This window comes from Amphiura filiformis, chromosome 18 (assembly GCF_039555335.1).
Source record: "Amphiura filiformis chromosome 18, Afil_fr2py, whole genome shotgun sequence".
Classification (NCBI taxonomy): domain Eukaryota; kingdom Metazoa; phylum Echinodermata; class Ophiuroidea; order Amphilepidida; family Amphiuridae; genus Amphiura; species Amphiura filiformis.
In genome coordinates this window covers 49,703,131-49,727,162 of record NC_092645.1, presented here as the reverse complement: position 1 = coordinate 49,727,162, position 24,032 = coordinate 49,703,131, and the positions used below count along the sequence as shown (strand labels likewise).

General features: G+C 37.6%; 1 protein-coding gene across 1 annotated transcript; it reads left to right on the top strand.

Annotated features, from left to right (window-relative positions):
* The first annotated feature begins 1,193 nt into the window (after positions 1 to 1,193).
* LOC140138766 (major facilitator superfamily domain-containing protein 6-like) lies at positions 1,194 to 24,032 on the top strand. Its single transcript, XM_072160532.1, has 7 exons — positions 1,194 to 2,252; positions 8,309 to 8,421; positions 11,242 to 11,395; positions 13,294 to 13,444; positions 15,444 to 15,647; positions 18,953 to 19,188; positions 22,179 to 24,032. Exons 1-7 carry the CDS (start codon positions 1,296 to 1,298, stop codon positions 22,251 to 22,253), a joined length of 1,890 nt encoding a protein of 629 aa, XP_072016633.1. The 5' UTR covers positions 1,194 to 1,295; the 3' UTR covers positions 22,254 to 24,032.

Genomic DNA, 24,032 nt, shown 5'->3' with positions numbered 1-24,032 from the left:
AAACTGCAGTCTGCTTTGGTATATAATGTAGGCCGTATTTGCCATTTTGATACTTTAAAGTGCAGGGGCGTTGCTAGCATAGCAGACGACGGTGAATACTGCCTGTAATTTGGAGAAGAATAAAGCACCGGAACTGGAATTTCAATACATGGATGTATACTTTTAATTTGAATCAAAATGATTCAAATGATACTTTTGTGGTTATAATGATAGCATTTGTCAACACTTCACTGAATTCGGAACTTACTACATGTACATGTGGTGGGTGTCATGTTTGTTCAGTTTTGAACATTTAGAATCCGTGGGCACTAGTGGTCATCGATACCGTCATCATAACATAGTCGGATACGGAGATTTGAGGACAACTTTATCGCTGGCTTTTTATATGCTTAAAGGTCCACCATCGTTGGCCTGGTCAACTGGCAGGTTTATACAGGAACTAAATACCAACAATTACTAAATGTTTATACTATAGGATTTGGGCAAGTAACCTTGTCTTTACATATCACCTATGTTCTTTTAGATGGTCAGGACCTTGGCGAGTTGGACAATTTTATTATCATGGATTATGTTATGCTATAAAATGCTAAGCTTGTGTAACATTTTATGAATAAATCCAGATGTGCTGGTACCTCTTTAAGCTGGTTTCAAAATAACCAAAATGATGTCACGTAAGAAATTCACCATCATCACTGATCATGATCAGCTCGCAACATCTTCGGTCTGAAACAACATAAGCAGCATTCAACATGTTCAAGATCCAATATGCTGATTTTCATGTTCAAGATACAGTCTGTTGATTTTCCTCAAGAAGATCTCACGCAGGGATTGCTATTAATAGAAGAGTAAGTGTTGGACAAAATCGTGGAACGCACTTGAAAATTCTAATTCTATAGAGTGAGTGCCTACGAACAAGAACTTCAGTATTCATGAGCATTGATGTTGATAAGAATTCAATGAAGATTAATATTGGACATGTTATCCTGCAGGTTTTACTGATGAAGGTGAACTTAATATTCATCTATAATAAAAATGACATCATCAACAATTAACATTAATTGGAGGAATTGTTCAGTGTAACATAATATAACCCATTTTCTTCCCAGTAACAATTATTCACAAACACACAATGATGGCCGAGATGTTATCCTGCAGGTTTTACTGATGAAGGTGAACTTAATATTCATCTATAATAAAAATGACATCATCAACAATTAACATTAATTGGAGGAATTGTTCAGTGTAACATAATATAACCCATTTTCTTCCCAGTAACAATTATTCACAAACACACAATGATGGCCGAGCCTGTCACATCTAACACCAGCACCAGCGATGAACCCGATGATGAGTACGTAGATAACACGACCAAATCCCGACGCGTACGCATGTTACAAGCGTATAGTCGTGCCATAGAAGATATGGAAGACTCGCAAAGTGACGAATCCGTATTTGGAGAAACGGACCGTCCCCGCTCAAAACCGCGACTTAAGCGGGGTTCTACAATATCAGACGCGATGGAGGACTTAGTACATATGGATGAGGATATGGCTCCTTATAAACTACTCAATTTTTTAGTTCATGGTAGCGTTGCCGGTACTTTGCCCTATTTTACACTTTACTCGAAACAACTGGGGTTAGATGCCGCTCAGCTGGGCATGGTATGCGGAATTCGACCTGCTTTAAGTAGTGTTGTTACTCCCCTTGTTGGGTGGTTTGCGGATAAGTATCATATGAGAAGGGTCAGTGCCATATTGTGCTCTACATTATGGGTATTATTTGCTCTTCTAGTTGCGGTTGTACCTCCCCCTACAATAGCAGACTGTGATACAGCCATTGAAAGATTGGAGACAATTCTTCACAGTGAAAATGTAAATGTTTATCTTGATTGCAAAGCTCTTGCAGTTGATACGCCAGCTCCAGATACATTAACAAGACACTTATTTCTACAGAAAGTTATATTGCCAAATATCACTGCCAAATTGATAAACGATTGTAAATATGAGACTAATAGTTCAAAGGTCATTCCAGCGCTGTCAAGTGATTTAAACAGGACAAAAACAGGCGTGAAGGATAGAGCGCAAAGAACAATTATGGGAGTGTGGGACGGCGATGTACTGGTTGGTGATGATGAAGATAGTGATGTTACAAGGAGGATGGCGCAGGACGGAAGCTGGTTGTTCAACAGTATTAGTCTAAGAAATGCCTTTATTTCTGCATTTATTCTTGCTGCCTTTGCCGACATGATGCAGGTAATTATAAAAGGGTATAATTTACATTACGTTTTGTTACCTGGAGAGATTTGATCATGTCTCACTTCCTTTTTCAACAAATCGACGGTAATATCTCTTGTAGTGAGGGGTCAACATTTAACCACAAATTGCTTTAGGCAAAACTCACTTCCTGGGAACTAAATACCACACAAGGTCACTTTTATGTAACTCATTTTGTGTTATATACTGCCTCTAACTATAATAACATCCTTGTGGTCTGGTCAACTCATTAAGAGATACGAACCTCAGAGAGAATTCAATTTTTGATCAATTCTCTCCAGGTAGTGAAACGTAATGATTTATTTATAAACATGGTAAAGGACGAAGTTTGAATACTTTACTTCGAGAAAAATTATATAATACCAACACGCTAAAGCTTTCACACGGCCGGTTCTAGTCAAAATTTTGACCTTGAATCGTTCTAGGTTTTGTGTATTTTTTTGTTATTTTTTCTAAACTTTTGACAGATGAGTCACTTTGACACAGCAGAACGTGTTATCTTTTTCCCACTAGGAACAATGTGTGCGATCGTAAGTTTGTAGGCTAAGCTGAACACAATAAAGGAAATCTCCGGCAATCACAACATTATGTCTTATATGTTAGAAAAGTAATTATCTAGCACGAATCACATGGTTTTATTCAAAACAAACTCATATTGACCATAAAAACGAATAAAAACAACCAGTCTTTCAACATGCGATATTCAAAATTCCCGGGCTTCGAAATTGTCTGGTGCAATGACGTTCCAGTAATACAATGAAGGCTGACAACAATTGAGCACAAACAACCATGACGTCATTGCCCTAGACAGTCGGAGCTCGGGAATTTTGAATATCGCGTGTTGAGTGTCGCTGTTTTTATTCTTTTTTTTATAGTAAATATGAGGTTGATTTAAATAAAAACATGTGATTCGTGCTTGAGTGAAAATAACATTTTACAGAGGGAAACACGGGAATTTTGTACCCTTCTAAAGTGCGGAACTATGCAATATATTTAATTTCTTCACAGATTTAAAATGTTCATAGAACTGAAACGATAATGATATTAAGAAATCCTTATAGGTTTTCGCATCAATTTTTCTTTCATCGCTCGGCTAGTTACCAGGGTTGTTTGACTTAAATCACGCCGATTTTGTAAATACCTGGTAGGATTGTGCATATGACTAGCATTCCACTGGTACTCTTTTGACTTTATCATGGGGTTAAAGCAGTTCTTGGAATAAAAAAAATCAAAAAAATCGATTTAAATATTTTAAAAATCCGATTTAAATAAAAAAATAAATTAAAAAAATTAACAACCCTGCTAGTTACCAGCTTATTTTGTCCCGTAATCAGCATAATTACACTACATAATCCAGATTAGCAGTTAATATTACGTGATCATCTCTGAGTAGGCTTACTACCAAGGATTAGTACATTGACTTCATTTGATCAATACATGTGTTTGAGCAGTTGATAGTCATTTTGTTTCAAATATTTTAAGGGGTCGGTCACCCACCTTTGCACAGTATTCTTTGTGGGGCCTGAGACTAGAGCACAACAGATGATGTGATCAGACACACCAGCACTCTGTATACGAGGAATGGTCTTTTGATATCAAATAATTTTGATTTTGTGAAATTCGTGATATAATACAAATGCTATATGTCAAAAGGAGGGGAGGGGGCATGCGATTTTTGACAAGACCATTTTAAGAATTCACCATCCCGGGGTGCATATTATTATTGCACAGCCCCTAAAATTTTTATTTTGGATTGTGAAATAGTTTGGACCTGCCCGTATTATCATGCATGTGCATGGAACTGCATTGGGTTTTTAAAACTTGAGTGATTCTAACAATATAATCTTTGCATTTTTACATACCAACATGCTTTCAAATTACACCTACACAAATATACACAAAAATAAGTATACACGTTTCGATCTGAACACAATTTACATGCTGAATGGAGCTGTTTGTGCGTGGAATAAAAGGAAATAGGCTAAATAGAGGTGAACTTTTAACTTTCGAAGCTCTTTTCGAACTATAGGTCTAGTAACCATTGTATGTGTAAAATGAAATGATGTATTGGTTTACCGAGCACGGTAAACTATATATGATATAGGCTTTGGAATAAACTTTATTTTTGCCATGCAGCAACAAATCCTGCGACCAATAGGAACAGATGGTTAAGAAAAAAAAATGGGTGATTTCCGGGTGATTTTCAGCAATGCAGGTGCAATTCTGGTAAGGCTAAGCATTTGGATGTCTTGAATGCCTACATTTATTCAACTAAGGGACTGTACAATAATTTATTATAAACCTTCCTCAGACCCCGGGCTCAGACCCTCGGTTGGAGAGGATTTGTCTGATATTGGGTCACTCATACAGGAGTAGCTGACAGGTATAAATCTGTGTCTGTGCAAAATATTTAGCCCTATGTTGAACGTAAGTGTCCTACAAAATTGTAAATTTATTTTGATTGTTCTGAGACTGCACTTCAAATTGCGCTGCATCAGGTGAAATTGCACCACAACTTTCAAAATGGGGTGCAACATAAGTGTCCTACAAAATTGTAAATTTATTTTGATTGTTCTGAGACTGCACTTCAAATTGCGCTGCATCCGGTGAAATTGCACCACAACTTTAAAAATGGGATGCACCCTAACTTTCTAAATGGGATGCACCCCATGGTAAAATAAAATAAATAACTCAAACATTGAAATTGTACCTGACCTTCTCAATTGGAATTCTAAATCTCACTAATCACATTAAATAGAACATTAAAAAAAGTTATATAAAATATCAGTACCGCAAAAGACAGTGACCGCGAAAGATGGTGACCGCGAAAGACGGGTGACTGCTAGTATTCTAAAAGGGTAGAAATATAATATAGTGGACTATATCAGTTGAAATCCATACACCCCCTGTGGAAGTCGTGACGACCTTAATCCCTTATACAGGGGGTGTGAATTTCAAATGGGGGTGACCTGAATGGGTGCATGATTCCATTTAAAATATACACTCCCTGTGTGGGTGGTTAAGGTCATGTCTTCCATAGGGGGTGTATGGATTTTAAACGGAATAGCCCAACATGCCCATTGTAATTGAAGAGAGTTGTTACAAACACTCCCTACAAGTACCGTATTGGATTTATAGGTGTAAAAAGACGATATTTTATCAAAAATGTTCTGGAATATTCGATAATAATAGCAATAGTAGGCCTACACTGTAAATTGGCCAGAACACATGGAACGCGTTCATTAATGTAACGGTTTTTTAACACATGACACGTGTTCAACTTATTTAGAGAACACTAGTGTTAATGTATAGAACACAGGTGTTATTACCTCAGAACACTAGTGTAACATGTTCTAATCCTTTAAACTCTGGTGTTCAAAATTACTATCTATGAACACCTCGGACACATGAAAGAAATGTAACGGTTTTTTAACACATGACACGTGTTCAAACATTGATTTTCAGAATGCTGGTGTTCAACCTTTATTTATACATTTTCAAAATCTCATTACTCGACAATAAACAAATGCATGGTAGTATAAACAAGATAATGGCGGTGTTCCGAAGAATTCCGATGAAATCAGAGAGTTTTCACCTAAGGCAAGCCCAAGGTTCGAACCCTCGCCGATCGTATCTCCCGGCTGACAGCGCAACGCATTTTAATGCGATTAAAATCGCTCGGCCATAGTCACCCGCTTGTGTCTCTCCTATGCTTGTTCATCGCTGTCAACAGATATGCTCGAGTCGCTCCCAAAGTTGCCCTGAATTTCATTCTTCTCTAAATCCTTCGAATTTACTCTCACTATCATCCCATTTGTCTTGGAAAAGACAGTTTGTTATAGCGTTTCCCGGAAGCGTTTGCACGTTGCATCGCCATTGTTGTTGTTGTTGTTGTTGTTACTTATATCCCTCCTTCAAAGGAGCACCGTGTATTTCTCGCTGACACGTCGCATCTCTCCAACGCCTCTATCTGCTCATGCGTTCCATTTTTGAACACCAGTATTCAATATAATCATTCAGAACATTTGTGACACGTCTGATCAATACTATGTGTTCTACAATATACTAAAAGAACACTAATGTGCAAGGCTTATCATATTTTCAAATACACTAGTATTCTAAAGAGACAATTATGAACACCTCGGACGCGTCTGAGAGGCGTCACGTGTTCGGGAACATTTGCAGTGTATACAATATTCTGGATCTCTTCATGAAAAAATTTATCAAGGGCGTATAACACAACTCAACATTGAAAATTTGAGAACGCTTAAGGAACAAACCTAAAGTTCGATGATGTCCTGTAAACGAAAGTCCTTCGGAGGGGTGTCAAAAAGTCCGATTATACGTTTGATAAAAAACTACTAAAGTATCGGTCAGAGTTGATCTTTCAGGTTGGATTTTCAACGTTTCACACTTTACGTGATGGGGAGGGGTTAGCGTTAACCTTCTGACGAAAGACATCATTAAGGTTATTAATTATTTTAAACTGTTGTGATTTGGTAGTTCACAGCATCTTACGAATGGTAGTGAGCTTTGGCAAAAACTGCATTGCTCAATTCATAGCGAGTGTGTAAAAGAATTAAAATATCACAGATATACTTTTATAGGTGCTGCTGTTCTTGAGTTACGTTGTAAAGAGGGCTTAAACAACAACACTTTTGTAAAACGTACATAACTCATTAACAACAATAAATTAAGTAAGTTTGCAAAGTAAACGATTTGTAGAATGAACTTTTGCAAAACATCAAGGTGTTATTTTTCAATAATATATTGATCTAGATAATGAAAATCGATTTTTAGGTTGCTTCGACCAACAATACCTCGTCTACCCTTAAACTATCGGGTTGTTTAGAGACATCCCTTAGGCCTACTGGTGTAACTTATTTCGTAACGTACGTTATATGCAAGTCAAACATAATTAAAAGAATAACTTCTTGTTCTAGCAATCCAAGACACTGCCCTGAATTACGTATAGGCCTACTAAATGTTACCAATTACGTAATTAAAGTTCGACGATATATAAGTAAAGTGGAAAGTTATTAAAGTAAAAAAAACCCTGGTACATGTACCCTTTGTAACAAACATGACAAGTATAAACCTACTGTCCTGAATTATATAAAAGGCAAAGTCACTATTGTGATAGCAATATTACAGCAATGTAAAGTTTTCGCCTCGTTTGATATGGTAAACAACCCAGTTTTAATGATAATAGGTAATTTTACGGGCCAGTCACTTTGGTGGTAAATCACGTCATAATAATTATTGGGTTCATTAAATTCAAATATATTATGCAGAACCGTACATAAGAAATATTGTGGTGGCAATGCAACCCAATTTATTTTATTTATTCAATTTTGTAATGATCTATTCCTTGCTTTGTGTGTGTTGTGTCAGTAGTGTAGCCAGCGATGGAAGGGGGAGGCAAAGTGCCCCGTGACAAAATATGAAATGAAAAGTGCCCCCTGCATGACAAAAAATGAAAATGAAAATCGGGAAGGCAAAGGAAAAGAAAAGGGGCAAGGAGCCCGGGGGGGCTCTTGGAAAATATTTGTACGGGGTGCTAAAAGTAGACTTCAGAATGTTGACCATCTCTATACCTGCGTAGTGCAAAAAAACACCCGATCACTATTATACCTCGCTTGTATCAGTTAACCAACCCATCTATATACCATTTTAATTGAAATGGTGACCCATCATTATATCATCAATATTTATAAGGGGTCATTAATAAATAAGGGGTCATTAATGTACCCGAAACAACTTCAAAACCACCCCATTGGTATACCAAAAACGATGAAAATGCACCTCAAAACCTTTGAACATCCCTACACTATTTCTTAGGGAGAACCCCCCCCCCCCGGCAAGGAGTCCTTTCCCCACTTTCTCTGCCCTCGAAATTTTTATTTTATATTCCCACCCTCTGACTATGAATATAGCTGGGTATGAAATGTTCTGGTAATTTTGTTGCAATGCCGGAATTTTGATGGAATTTTGTTATAAATAAGAAAATATTGATCGATATTTCTACTTTGCAGGCTCCGAGCATTAGTTTCGTTGATGTGGCCACATTGGATAGTCTTGGGCGAGGTGTACAACGCGAAGGCTACGCGTGGCAACGGGCTTTTGGAGTTGTCGGCTACGTTATATTGTAAGTAAGAAAAACAACAACAAAAACAAATAAAAATGAATATTATAGTGCTCTTTACAGCATTTGGGTACTACACATTTCTCAACTTTAATCTAAGTTAAAATGGAATAATCCAAATTTGTTGTATTTGTAATGTAACGGGAAGTTCATTGCCAGTTCGTTAAATTTATCATAATTTATCACAAAACAAATTAGGCCAACAAATTCTTCAGTCCCAAGTTATTTTCATTTAGATCATGGATTTTCTCACGGAAATAGATGTTTACAATTTTGGTTAAAAACACCTAATAATAGGTACATATTTTCTACCAGAGTTTCCGTGTTCATAATAATAGAGCAACGATAGTAACCCGATTTAGGGCAATTCAAACGGATAAGCCATGTTAATGTGTGTTAATGGTTCATACAATTTAACAAGATAATCTACGGGTGATATCAGGAATCGGTCTATTCATGAATTTATATAACTTGTTGTGAAGGACGAATATTCACGATTTGGTAAACAAGTTCTCCCCTAAATGACAGGTGAATATTAATTATGAAGATGTATTAAATTGTTTTGGACGTATTTAATTTATCAGCTACGTCATCAAATTTCATAACCCTAATTTCTGCTGAGTAATGGTTTCGTAACCAACATTTCTGCTGACGTGGCAGCCTCCAAAATCAGATAAATAGAGGTCCCAAACTCAAGAAGAGTCAGTCACATCCTAGACTGGATTCAGACCGTTGGTCTTAACCGAGAGAGTAGCTCTCGATAGCCTTACCGATTCATGATATTCAGGTGAATATCAGCATCGAGATATCATAGTATATCAGTAATACTTAGAGAAAACGTACTGCATAGGCCTGCGTGCCGAAACTTAAGAGTTACAACATTAAAAGGAGCTTTGAGTTTTAACGTAAAAATACTTGCGTGTATTTTTGTCTACTTAATTGTACTTTGCAATTAATTCCCGTAACCCAGTTGTGAGCCCCGCACGACCGGCGTTATAGTAAGATCAAAATGCAAAAATAGTCACAAATTTATCAAGGGTGTAGTATACCACCTTAAACAGCCAAATAGCCAATGTGGCTTCTTTCGCTTTACTTTGTTATTTCGGCTTAAGGCCGTATAAAATTAATGTTTTGGTTCTCGTCCAGAGGATTTTCATGAATTGATGAGGAGGGAGGTGTTTTTTTTTTTCCAATGTAAAATTAGCTTTGTCAGTTTTTTTTTTTTTTTCCAACAGTGATCGAGGAATCGATGGGGCCCTTTTTTTTTTTTTCAAATGTGAGATTCTGAGGGATAAACCCCCTAGAGTACCACAAAAAGACTTGGAAGTGAAGCTTGTTCTCTAATAAACTTATTTATATGTATGAAGATTTCATAAATCATTCCAAAGTCTAAAAAATTGAAAAATCTAAAAAATCAAAAAAAATCTGACAAATCCCAGAAATTGAGGAGGGAGGGGACGAGAACCAAAATATTAATTTTACACGGCCTAAAATAGATAGAAACCTTTCCTGACAGTTATTATAATAATTATTATTTCAGCATTTTGAGCAAAGCATGACAAAATTCAAAGTTGACGGAAATCGTACAATATGGCTCAAGGGGCAGTGCAATGGGTAACATTTTTGGCAAGCCGAGGGGGAGGGGCAAGCAATTATTGGCACACATTCATGGGACGCCTTTAAGGGCTGGGGTATGAACGTTTGGATAGTATTTATTTTGGGACATTAGAGCACATCAGACATATCGAATTGCATTCTGAATATGAAGAATGTCATTCTGATATCAAATAATTTTGATTTTTGAAATTCGCAATTTAATACACATTTTATGGCAAATCATTAAAATTGATATTTTTGATATTTAACAGTACTTGAAGTAAACTTTATAAATCTGATGATTTATACTTAAAGTGTATGTAGGTGGGATGAAAAGCCGACGATCAATTGAAAATGTTGACTTTTCGTATTGAAGATATGGATTTTTTTTCCAAAACAGCAAAAAAATTAGGTCTTTTTGGGAAAAAATCCATATCTTCAATATGAAAGGTCAAAATTTTCAATTGACCGTCGGCTTTTCCTCCCTGCTACATACACTTTAAGAATATATCATTAGATTTATATAATTTACTTCGAGGACTGTTATATATCAAAATTTGAAAAATATCAAATTTTTATAATTTGTCATAAAATTTGTATTATATTGTGATTTTCAAAAAATGAAAATTATTTGATATCAGAAAGACATGCTTCGTATTCAGAATGCAATTCGATAGGTCTGAGGTGCTCTCATGTCCCACAAAAAATACTGTCGAAACGCAATAAACGCTCATTTTGGATCCCTTAAGGCTTAGGAAAAAGGTACGAAAATGCTTAGATATGCATTTTTTGCTGCTCGATGCGCTCGCAATATAGGCCCATTTAATATCAAGACCATTGCAAATTGGGATCCCGAATATTTGGCATGTGCGGGGGAGGAAGAAGGCGGGACAAAGATAGGGCCTGGGCGAATTTTGGCAGGCCAAACGGGAGGGGAGGCAAGTATTTTTTGGAACGCCATTAGGAAAAGCTACCCCGAGGCTCATACATGTCAGTGGCGTAACTAGGGGAAGGGAAACGTGCCCCGGGCGCCACCCTTAGGTGGGGGCGCCAAATTGACTAATTCAACATTGATTCTGCGCCCCTCCAAGCGATGAAAGTCAAAATTTTCAGCACGAAATCAATTGAAAGAACATGTCAACTTCTAGTAACCAAAATTAATTAGTAGTAGGCCTTATTTGTCCAAAATATTTAATTTTGTTGTTATTATTATTATGATATTTGCAGCTCTATCATCATACTGTGTATTCTTGCCTTCTCTACCGCGATAATAACTATTTGCGGGATTGACGTCAAATTTACCGACTACAAAGTCGCCTTTGTCATTTTTGCTGGTGTAATGGCCTGTGCGGTTGCTATAGTTTGTTCTATTAATTTTAAGGTAGGTTTTTTTTTTTTTAATTCTTCATATATCTTCATCAGAAATAATACTAAACATACACGCGATAAAATGATATAGAAAATAATCATACAACGATAACTTTTAAGTAAGCCAAAAAATAAAAATAAAATTTTATAATTTAATAATAGTTGGCAAGGCATTCTAGAACTGCAGTAAACCTTCTGTTGACTAAAAGCAGTCCCAAGAAACATCATGATGTTTCTTGGGACTGCTTTTAGTCAACAGAAGGTTTACTCGGCTTTAAGTATTAGGGAGTTTTCGATTTACACGACGGATGGTTCTGCGACGATAAAAACACCAAACGTTGTCGTCGTCGCTACAACGGTTGTCAAACTCTTCGTGTGTTATAGAATTTAGACGGCGACGCATTACAAAGTCGACGACGACAACGTTTGGTGTTTTACCGTCGCAGAACCATCCGTCGTGGAAGTCGACAACTCCCTAATGATATGGACAATGGTTAAATAAACTGAGCTCAAAAAGAAACTTATAATTTTTCACAAGGTCATATCTTGAAATCCTGTCTACCAAATTCTACCAAAATTACACACAGGTTTACTTCAATACTCTACTCTTAACACATGTCAGTAACCACGCAGTTATCCAACTGACACAACAGCAAAATGCACTAACATGGAACAGCTTCCTGGAATACATTCACAGCCCAGCCCTGTTTCATGAAAAAGTGTATGAAAAGCAGAAAGCAGCACCGTTTTATCATCTGTGCAATGATCTTGTGTGCATTCTCACAGATTTTTTGTGCTGGGTGCCAAATGTTGGGCTGTGAAAGTGGAGGAAGTCCAGGAAGCTGTCCCATGACAGTGCATTTTGCTGTTGTGTCAGTTGGACAACTGCTTGGTTACTGACATGTGTTTTGAGTAGAGTATTAAGGTGTAATTTTGGTTCATTTTGATTGACAGTGTTTTAAGATATGACCTTGTGATTCACGCGTTGTAAAAAATTATAAGTTTCTTTTTGAGCTCAGTTTATATTGTATGGTACGGTAAAACCGAATGATAGATTCGCCGAGTACGGTATAATAGGGAGTTTCCGTTTTCCACGACGGATGGTTCTGCGACGGTAAAACACCAAACGTTGTAGTGCGTCGTCGACGTTGTAATACGTCGTCGTCCAAATTCTACAACATGCGAAGAGTCTGACAACCGTCGTGGCGACAACGGTAACGTTTGGTGTTTTACCGTCGCAGAACCATCCGCCGTGGAAATCGAAAACGTCCTATTTTTTAGGAAGGACGGTTCCCCCTACAAATCCTAAGAAAAGAAACACTTAACAAAAATGCTGCATCTACCGAGAATAAATTGACAAACATTGTCCTGTGTTATAACAGTGGCGGCGCCACGGGGGGCATGGGGGGCAAATGCCCCCCAGTCAGAACTCTTGCCCCCCTGTTTCCCCCAGAAAAACCCAAAATTACGAAAATTTCCACTTTTTACGGTAATTTTGCGCAAACTTTGTTGATTTTGCCCCCTGAAATTCACTTTGCCCCCTAATGCCCCCCGAAAAAAAAATTCCTGGCGCCGCCACTGCCTGTGTAACTGTCACTTTATCCCGAGAAACACCATATGTTTTGAGCCAAAAGATGGTAAAATTGCTCTGGTCCAGCAAATAGCAAAAATTATCCTTCATTTTGGGCTAAAATAAACAATTTTTGGCGCGCCAGTAAATCCGGTCCAAAATCTGCTACCTAAATGTTAATGCTGCTTCCGCCGCCACTGCTAGATAGTCATGATCCCTCGTCATCATGGTCACTATAATGCAGTTTTATCGTGCAAATGCCTATCTGGCATAAAGAACAATTTAGTTTCCCTAAATGTAAAATCAGTTTTAATCATATGACATTTCTATATTATTTTCAGTACGAAAGTAGTGGTCACAGCTATCACTTCCGCGAAGTACTGGATGTATTACTAACCATCAAATATGGCACCGTCTTATTTACCGCATTTATGTTAGCAATCTGTAACGGATGTATAAACACATTTCTCCTGTGGCACCTTGAAAACTTAGGTAAGTGGGTTACTTTTTGTTGCACCTGTTATAACGGTTATCCAACGATGGTTCTACATGTATAAACAAACCATGTGTTGGGTAAAAAACATTAAATTGAAAATAAAATACCCAAAATATTGCTATTTTCAAGTGTGCTAGTATAGTACGTTTTCCTGACCTGGGATTTCCTAGAATATTGCAGTGTATCTGGTTCGCTGACAGGTTAATGCAAGCACAGACACATTGCATGATAAACGTGTACCGACATACCACCGTTTTCTAGCGAGAGACATACCCCAAACCCACCCCATCCCCACACAACACACACAATGTACACATCGCCAACTTAAAAAATATCACATAATTCATTTCTGGTTTGCCGAATTAAGTTTGTGGATCCCCGTAATCAGGAAAGTCGACGTTATTATCAACACTTTCCTGTACTTATGACAGTTTACACAACTAAGTGAAGAGATTTCATACTTCTAGTCCAATAAAACAGTACTCACTGTGGACGTTTCGAAGTCTTGCAGACTTCTTTTCGCGTCTGGTCCCACGGGACCTGACGCTGATATAGTGTCTGAACTAAATCCCCAGTGAGTTCCAGTGACACATTCTAGAAGTTATCTGTTATAACTCAGCTGAAGATATACATACAGTGTCTGAGACAGAGACGGCAGCATGCGTTACATGGCCTAGGTCGATGTCAGTGAACTTTCTCCATCTGGCGATATGAAACTAGGCCAAAAAATATATTGTTGTGTTGCCCTCAAGTACACAACAATTTTTGTGGCCATATTTTGTGACAGGGATTGGTTTAAAAATATGTTAACCCTTAATAACTTAATAAATGGTGACAGAAAGAGTTTTCAGTTTTAACTGAAAACTGATAAATTAAAAAATTAATTAATTAATTAATTAATTAATTAATTAATTAATTAATTAATTAATTAATTAATTAATTAACGAATGAATGAATTAATTAATTGTCATCCAAGGTCAGAGGTCATCAATCAGAGGTCATCCTTGGTCAAAGGTCATATGGGGTCAATGGTGTCAAAAGTATCTATCAAATTAGAGAAAACACCTGTCGCTGCTATATTACTATTCAAACAGTTTAGGCCTACTAAACTATTCAAACAGTATACAATCAGTTAGACAAATACAATTTGCACATTCACTTAAGTCTTTTTTTAATAATTGTTCAGACATAACTCAAGTGCATCTTATATCTCTAATACCACTATAATTGAAAAGATATCAAAACTTTCTTATCATTTTTATATTTAATTACCACTAACTACAATTATTTTTATATGTCGACTAATAAAACGCCATGAGAGTACATATTATAGGCCCTACTAGTATTTGATTCCTGATTCTTCAAGTCTGTTTCCATGCCCACAACGCACCCAATCTTCTCTCTGGACCAGACGCATCCCTTTTTAAAGGGATTTTTTATTCAACACTGATGTTGTTGTGATGATCTTCTGTTCACCGCTGATGTTACAGGTTGCTTAGCAACGCGGTTGCCAGTTGGTTTACCAAGAAGATCGTCAAATGCGTGAGTAAGATTGTATTGCCCCTCGTCCCTGTTCAGGAGGCAATTCAGATCAGGAAGCAAGACAACATCATGAACAGGGACGAGGGGCAATATCATCATCAAAAGATCATCACAACAACATCAGTGTTGGAAAAGAAGTCTGCAAGACTTCGAAACGTCCACAGTGAGTACTGTTTTATTGGACTAGAAGTATGAAATCTCTTTACTTATTTATCAACAACAGTCCTGAGGAAAATGTTCAGTAAGTTTACACAACTGTACACAAAAGCCACAATGTTCTTTCAAAAGTTTCGAGCAACAACATTTTTGGGCAAATTTACTCCAGCCAGGTTCTATAGCCTTTAGTAATAACCATTTTGTGCTTTAAGCAGTCCACACAGTTAGAGCCTTTATGTTAGGCTTTATTTTTAATGAAGAAAAAAGAAATGATTTTGCTAATTTCTATCTTCACAGGTGCAAGCAACATATTCTACATTTTTGCCTTGTTATCATTCGGCATATCTGAAGTTGCTATATCATTCTACCTCCCGATATTCACAAGGTCAAAAGGTCACGCATGTTTGGTACTCATGGGCATATGGCTCTATTGCTTTATATTTGTTGGTTATGCTTTGATGGAAAAACCACATTGGGTGGTGATCATCGAAATATTTCACGGTAAGTTTATAGTTTTCTACAAAAACATGAAGAATATTGATTTTAAAACTTTATGCTTGAAGGTGCAAATTTAACCATAGGGCACACGCTGTTTACCGCTGCATTCAGAAATGTCAATCATCACGACAAATTGTATTGTTTCTGAGTTTGATTGACAAGGAGACGTCAGACGCAAACTAGTATTTTTTTTTATCGCTATTCGCTGTCGAAGTTATGTATTAATCGGATTACTACCTTAATAATAGATGAATACAATTTTTGAATCATCGCCATGTACTACAAGCACGTTGTACTCGTCACATGTGTATGTCTGCAATCATAGATTGAATACATGTATACCGCTCTTTTCAAAGATACTAATGTATACCGCGTGAACGTTGTAGTGCAGGGTGATCTATTCAAAAATTGTATTCATATATGCTATGGTAATTATTCCTGTTACGTCATCACTTCGACGGCGAATAGCGGTTAGGCAGGGGAGGGATACCGTGCGCGCTCTGGAAAAATACTTTCGAGGGAAATCGGGAGGGAAAATAAAGTTGCACCGTATCAAATCAGCCTCATATGTGGCCTGGTCATGTTTCGTCTCTCATCGTCCTGTACGTACATTGATGGCAAGTGCGGCTCTCTATTCTGCTTCAAAAAGACCTTAAGGATACGATACATGATTTACCGACAAGTGACTCATTTCGGAATGCGATCATGAATTTTGAAGAAAAAAAAAGTTTCCACAGGCTTCGTTGGGATTCGAACCAGCGATTCTAAACTTCCTTCGATTACGCGTCTAGCGCTTTACCACTCGGCCACCGTGGCAGTTGAGCGGATGAGTATAATGTTAAAAGATAAATCTCATAATGCCATCTTTAGCCTTTCGTTTACTAAAAAAAGACGCGTTTTGTAAAGATAGATCAGCCGTTTTATGCATAAATAGCACGAACGTTTGGGAAAGGTTTTAAACAAATAATAAAGACACTGATGTGATGATGAAATTGCGTAAGTTGGGAATTATCTGCGTCGCAATGTTTTGGTTTGGTTTTAGGAATTTGACCTTAAAATTTGACTTCATGACATTATCATTCGAAATCAACAAAAGATATTTCAACACTATATGTCCTCATTCTTTCTTTAGAATGTTTTGTAAATGTATGTGAAATAGCTTCAACAATGGTTCGCTGCATAATGGTAAAAATAGCCTTGACCTAAAAAAGGGCGAGAGGTACCATATTTACGGATTCAGGCCAAATTTAAAATTGATATAAAACGTTTGTTTTTTGATCGATTACAAAAATTAATTTTTGTGGTATAAAGAAATTGTATCTGGCGTGAATTACACTGCAGTTTTTATTCCTATAGGGCTCTTTGACTTTTAAATTGACTTTTTTTAATGATAGAGTGAATCCCCTGGCCCTCTATAATTACGCACAAAAGATCGACCCCCTTAAAATACTTTCATTCATCACCTTAGCATACTTTGAATGTAGGTTATATAATAGGGGCGTGGACGTCCCGGTCTTCTTTTGCTGGGTTGGTAGAGAGCATTATCTTCTAGCAGGCTCCTCTTCGGCTGGTGGACGACTAAGAATGTGCCCCAGGAATCTCTGTTGGCGATTCTTTACGCAGTGAATTAGAGGCTCAGTGTTGGTTGGTTATAATTCTGCTGCATGTATTTGAGACGTGACCTCTCCGTTTAATATTTAGCATAATCGTGAAAGAGGGGGTAACAAAAGCGATGAGTTTTCCCTTCATGTCATAAAGACACTCAGATCCACAATCACATAGGAGAATGGCTACGCAGTTTAGTGTGGATTAATTTCACTGTTGCAGAGATGGATAATTGGGGATTTCTCCACAGATGTTCCAGCTTCCAAAAAGCACTGCACACGATGCTTATAAATGCTTATAAATGATTTTTCCCCTGGGATCATCAGTATGGCATCAAACTCAAAAATTCACCAAACAAAGTGAAGTTCTCTTGATCTTATTCATATAGGTGCTGCGTTTGATTTGCGTTCCACAGATGTTCCAGCTTCCGAAAAGCACTGCGCACGATGCTTGTAAATGCTTATAAATGATTTTTCCCCTGGGACCATCAGTATGGCATCAAACTCAAAAACTCACCAAACAAACTGAAGTTCTCTTGATCTTATTCATATAGGTGCTGCGTTTGATTTGCGTTCCACAGATGTTCCAGCTTCCAAAAAGCACTGCACATGCTTATAAATGCTTATAAATGATTTTTCCCCTGGGATCATCAGTATGGCATCAAACTCAAAAACTCACCAAACAAACTGAAGTTCTCTTGATCTTATTCATATAGGTGCTGCGTTTGATTTGCGTTCCACAGATGTTCCAGCTTCCAAAAAGCACTGCACACGATGCTTATAAATGCTTATAAATGATTTTTCCCCTGGGATCATCAGTATGGCATCAAACTCAAAAATTCACCAAACAAACTGAAGTTCTCTTCTTCTTATTCATATAGGTGCTGCGTTTGATTTGCGTTCCACAGATGTTCCAGCTTCCAAAAAGCACTGCACACGATGCTTATAAATGCTTATAAATGATTTTCCCCTGGGATCATCAGTATGGCATCAAACTCAAAAACTCACCAAACAAACTGAAGTTCTCTTGATCTTATTCATATAGGTGCTGCGTTTGATTTGCGTTCCACAGATGTTCCAGCTTCCAAAAAGCACTGCACACGATGCTTATAAATGCTTATAAATGATTTTTCCCCTGGGATCATCAGTATGGCATCAAACTCAAAAACTCACCAAACAAACTGAAGTTCTCTTGATCTTATTCATATAGGTGCTGCGTTTGATTTGCGTTCCACAGATGTTCCAGCTTCCAAAAAGCACTGCACACGATGCTTATAAATGCTTATAAATGATTTTTCCCCTGGGATCATCAGTATGGCATCAAACTCAAAAATTCACCAAACAAACTGAAGTTCTCTTCTTCTTATTCATATAGGTGCTGCGTTTGATTTGCGTTCCACAGATGTTCCAGCTTCCAAAAAGCACTGCACACGATGCTTATAAATGCTTATAAATGATTTTCCCCTGGGATCATCAGTATGGCATCAAACTCAAAAATTCACCAAACAAACTGAAGTTCTCTTGATCTTATTCATATAGGTGCTGCGTTTGATTTGCGTTCCACAGATGTTCCAGCTTCCAAAAAGCACTGCACACGATGCTTATAAATGCTTATAAATGATTTTTCCCCTGGGATCATCAGTATGGCATCAAACTCAAAAATTCACCAAACAAACTGAAGTTCTCTTGATCTTATTCATATAGGTGCTGCGTTTGCCCTCACCTGGAATCCCATCACTACCTACCTCACCGGGGCGGTCTGCCGAGAGTACCTCGCCACTATGCAAGGGATTATCTCTGGCGCTTACAGCGGCCTAGGCAATGTTATAGGCAGTGTGTGTGCCGGGCTTATGGTCAGGTCTAACGGTGCTGTAGTTACGTTCTATGGGTTTGCTGTTATTTGTATGGTATACGGAATATTATTTCTCGTCGTAAATAGGGTAAGTTCTTCCTTTAGATCGACGTCGGCACAGAATATTTTGCGGGGGAGGGGAAATGAAGGGCAAAGGGATTTTCAGGGACGGAGGGGGTGGATCGGATAAAAAACGCACTGTATCGGCACAATTGAAAGTAGTAATATTCTTTGGAAATCCCGGGTCAGGAAACACACACTTTACTAGCACACTTGAAAATAGCAATATTCTTAGGAAGTCCAGGGTCAGGAAAACGTACTATACTAGCACACTTGAAAATAGCAATATTCTAGGAAATCCCATGTCAGGAAAACGTACTATACTAGCACACTTGAAAATAGCAATATTCTTTGGAAATCCCAGGTCAGGAAAACGTACTATACTAGCACACTTGAAAATAGCAATATTCTTGGAAATTCCAAGTCAGGAAAAACGTACTATACTAGCACACTTGAAAATAGCAATATTCTAGGAAATCTCAGGTCAGGAAAAACGTACTATACTAGCACACTTGAAAATAGCAATATTCTTGGAAATTCCAAGTCAGGAAAAACGTACTATACTAGCACACTTGAAAATAGCAATATTATTTGGTAATCCTGGGTCAGGAAAATGTACTATACTAGCACACTTGAAAATAGCAATTTCTTGGAAATCCCGGGTCAGGAAAACGCACTATACCGGTACTAGCACACTTGAAAATAGCAATATTCTTTGGAAATCCCGGGTCAGGAAAAACACACTATACTAGCACACTTGAAAATGGCAAAATTCTTAGGAAGTCCAAGGTCAGGAAAACGCACTATAGGCCTACTGGCACACTTGAAAATAGCAATATTCTTGGAAATCCCAGGTCAGAAAAACGCACTATACTAGCACACTTGAAAATAGCAATATTCTTGGAAATCCCGGGTCAGGAAAACGTACTATACTAGCACACTTGAAAATAGCAATATTCTATGAAATCCCGGGTCAGGAAAACGCACTATACCGGTACTAGCACACTTGAAAATAGCAATATTCTTTGGAAATCCCAGGTCAGGAAAACGCACTATACTAGCACACTTGAAAATAGCAATATTCTAGGAAATCTCAGGTCAGGAAAAACGTACTATACTAGCACACTTGAAAATAGCAATATTCTTGGAAATTCCAATTCAGGAAAAACGTACTATACTAGCACACTTGAAAATAGCAATATTATTTGGTAATCCTGGGTCAGGAAAATGTACTGTACTAGCACATTTGAAAATAGCAATATTCTTGAAAATCCCAGGTCAGCAAAACGTACTATACTAGCACACTTGAAAATAGTAATATTCTTGACAATCCCAGGTCAGGAAAACGCACTATACTAGCACACTTGAAAATAGCAATATTCTTTGGAATCCCAGGTCAGGAAAACGTACTATACTAGCACACTTGAAAATAGCAATATTCTTGGAAATCCCGGGTCAGGAAAAACACACTATACTAGCACACTCGAAAATAGCAATATTCTTTGGAATCCCAGGTCAGGAAAACGCACTATACTGGCACACTTGAAAATATCAATATTCTTGGAAATCCCAGGTCAGGAAAACACACTATATCTAGCACACTTGAAAATAGCAATATTCTTTGGTAATCCTGGGTCAGGAAAATGTACTATACTAGCACATTTGAAAATAGCAATATTCTTGAAAATCCCAGGTCAGCAAAACGTACTATACTAGCACACTTGAAAAAAACAATATTCTTGGAAATCCCATCAGGTCAGGAAAACGTGCTATGCTAGCACACTTGAAAATAGCAATATTCTTGGAAATCCCGGGTCAGGAAAACGTACTATACTGGCACACTTGAAAATAGCAATATTCTTTGGTAATCCTGGGTCAGGAATACGCACTATACTGGCACACTTGAAAATAGCAATATTCTTAAGTCCAGGGTCAGGAAGACGATACTAGCACACTTGAAAATAGCAATATTCTTTGGAAATCCCAGGTCAGGAAAACGCACTATACTGGCACACTTGAAAATAGCAATATTCTTGGAAATCCCAGGTCAGAAAAACGTACTATACTAGCACACTTGAAAATAGCAATATTCTTTGGAAATCCCAGGTCAGGAAAACGTACTATTCACTACTTGCATGGTTCCGCCATTATGCACAATGTGCGAGGGGAGCCTCGAACTGGCAGCACACACGAATGAGAATCGAACCAGTCATATTACATTGTGTGTAAAGTTATGTAATTATTCCTTTCATGTAATGTCAGTTCGGGGCTCTCCTTGCACATAGTACATAATGACAGAACCTTGCAAGTAGTGAATACTAGCACCAATAGCAATATCCTTTGGAAATCCCGGGTCAGGAAAACGCACTATACTAGCACACTTAAAAAAAAGGCAATATTGAAGTTGTAATATTCTTTGGAAATCCCGGCACAATGGAAAAGAATGATATTCTTTGTAAATCCCGGCTCAGGAAAACGCACTGTACTGGCACAATTGAAAATAATATTCATTGGAAATCCCGAGTAAAACACATCATATTAGCAAAGGTATACATTATGGGGTGTATGAGGGTGCGTATTATAGGGGGGGCGTTTGCAGAGGGGTGTGCAAGTTTGTGTATGTGGCATGCTGACATGAGCACGTATAATATTGTATGTCATTATGTCCGCCGGTGGTGAATCTGTGTGGTTGTTGGATGTACACACTAATAAATAATGGTTCTAAAAAGGTTCTACAGTTGTCCTCTCAGGAGAACCCTTAAAGGTTCTCTAAAGAACCAAAAAATGGTTCAAAAACCATCGAAAATGGCCACAAAAATGTGTTACAGAACCGTTTCGGTTCTTTAGAGAACCTTTAAGGTTTCTCCAAAATTAAAGAACATTTTTTAGAGGTTCAAGAGGGAGGGTTCTCATGAGAGGACAAAAAGGCTCTATCTAGAACCTTTATTTCTTAGAGTATATGGTTTATAGAAGACGCTCTTGTATTCATAATCATATTCTTTGCTTGTCTTCCTACAGGAAACAGGTCTTCTACACAACTGCCGAAAACAAAAGAGTCGATACGAAACAATTGGTACTATCACTAACCGATAACAGGTCAGGAGCAAGTTTGGTAGTTGACCTCAATGTTTATCAACAAAGGCAAGGGACTGGTATATCGATATGCTTGAGTGAACCCCATGTAACCACTGCACTGTGCACTGTTCATGTTCAATAGCCTCATTGTGATGTGGCGGGAGTTTTAAAAACACGAGCCCTAAACAAAATATGATGCGCGCGCATACTGCCAGGCAAAAAATAAAGGAAATTGTGATGATGCGTGCGCACACTGCCAGGCATTGACGTCAGAAGTCAACTCATCTATAGAACACCGTTAAGCAAGATTTGAGACATGTTTCATTAGACCACTGCATAGACACAAACATCCACCCCGTCCCACATACCTATAGCGAACCGTGGATCTTTGGGGTTGGGCCAGACGTAGGCCTTACCCTGCACCCCACACATCGGTGTGCATACAATATTCAACGTTGAGCTGGATGGATACTGACACACAACCAGCCTTTTCAACGGACAGTGAATAATACTGGTTTATAACGTTATTTTCACCACTCTTAGAAAAATCGGTTCTAAGGGTTTTAGGAAATTGCAAGAACTCCAAAATATTTTTTCTGGAATTTACATGATCATTTATCGTGTATGGTTCTTTCTGGCCTTTGAAGAACCTTTTTAGCTCTTTGTAGAACTATTTAAGGTTTTACATTATACACAGCAAGCAGCTTAAGAACCTTTTTTAAGTTCTTGGAACCTTTTTTCTAAGAGTGTGCGTGGTCAAACATTTTTATTAGCGTACAATTTGCTAAATGTATAAATTTGAAATTAATGTAAATTATTGCTTTAGTATGTTCTTTTTATATAGCCGTAAGATTGTCTAGCCCCGAAAGGTGGGTCTAAGAAAGTTACCATTATATTTTTTAAAAAAAGGGCGATAATTTGTACAGTTTGATCAGCTCGTAATTGGTGGGAATTGTTAGGCTTTTATCACTACGCCGAAAAGTAGACGCACATTTAAAGAGTCATAGTTGACCCGTCTGGTGGTCTCTATTGTGCTTCTTAAAGAAAATAAACAACGTATTGGACCGGGGTATTGGACTAAGAATGAATAATTTGAGATGCTTCTGGTAAGATGTCACAAGACAATTCTCGAAATAAAAATACATTGTAGGGCTGTAGATATTAATCCGCGATGCTATAAGGCCCGCCGATTACGAGCTGATCAAAGTGTAACTCATCATTCTCAAAAGCAGAAAAGTTTGTTTGAGTATATATCAGAATGCAGATACCGTAAAAAGTCGATAGTTAGCATATGTGCTTACTATCGAGCGCTTTTGAAAACATGAAATTGCACCTAAATCCGGCGCTTTTTCAAGTGAGCTAATGGGGTTGATACACATATTTGCAGGTTCACTTGTTCGTATTGACGATTTGCTCAAAACCTTTTACACTTTTGTGGATGGACATGCATGTTTGCATGTTTTAAAAGCCGCTTAAAAAGCGCTCGATAGTAAGCACATGTGCTAACTATCGAGTTTTACGGTATTGCATTAGGTAAGACAGGAACAGAATTGTACACGAACAGTTGAAAACAGTTTACAAATATATCAAGGAAGATTTGAGATATGTTTGAATAGGCCACAAGAATAAGTTGGTTTTATTGTAGTTTTATTTTATCAAATTTTTATCTGAATAACATAAATATATACCACCTTTATATAAATACTTCTTTTTAAAATAAATAGCATCAAAACCATTGTTGCGGTAACAATCAAACTTAACCATTCTAAGATTCACACTTTATTCGTTTAACAATTG

Excerpts from the sequence above, each read along its gene's own strand:
- LOC140138766 (XM_072160532.1), top strand. The coding sequence starts at position 1,296 with ATGATGGCCGAGCCTGTCACATCTAACACCAGCACCAGCGATGAACCC. Across the intron at positions 2,253-8,308 it reads CCTTTGCCGACATGATGCAG|GCTCCGAGCATTAGTTTCGT; the intron begins GTAATTATAAAA and ends TCTACTTTGCAG. Across the intron at positions 8,422-11,241 it reads GTTGTCGGCTACGTTATATT|CTCTATCATCATACTGTGTA; the intron begins GTAAGTAAGAAA and ends TGATATTTGCAG.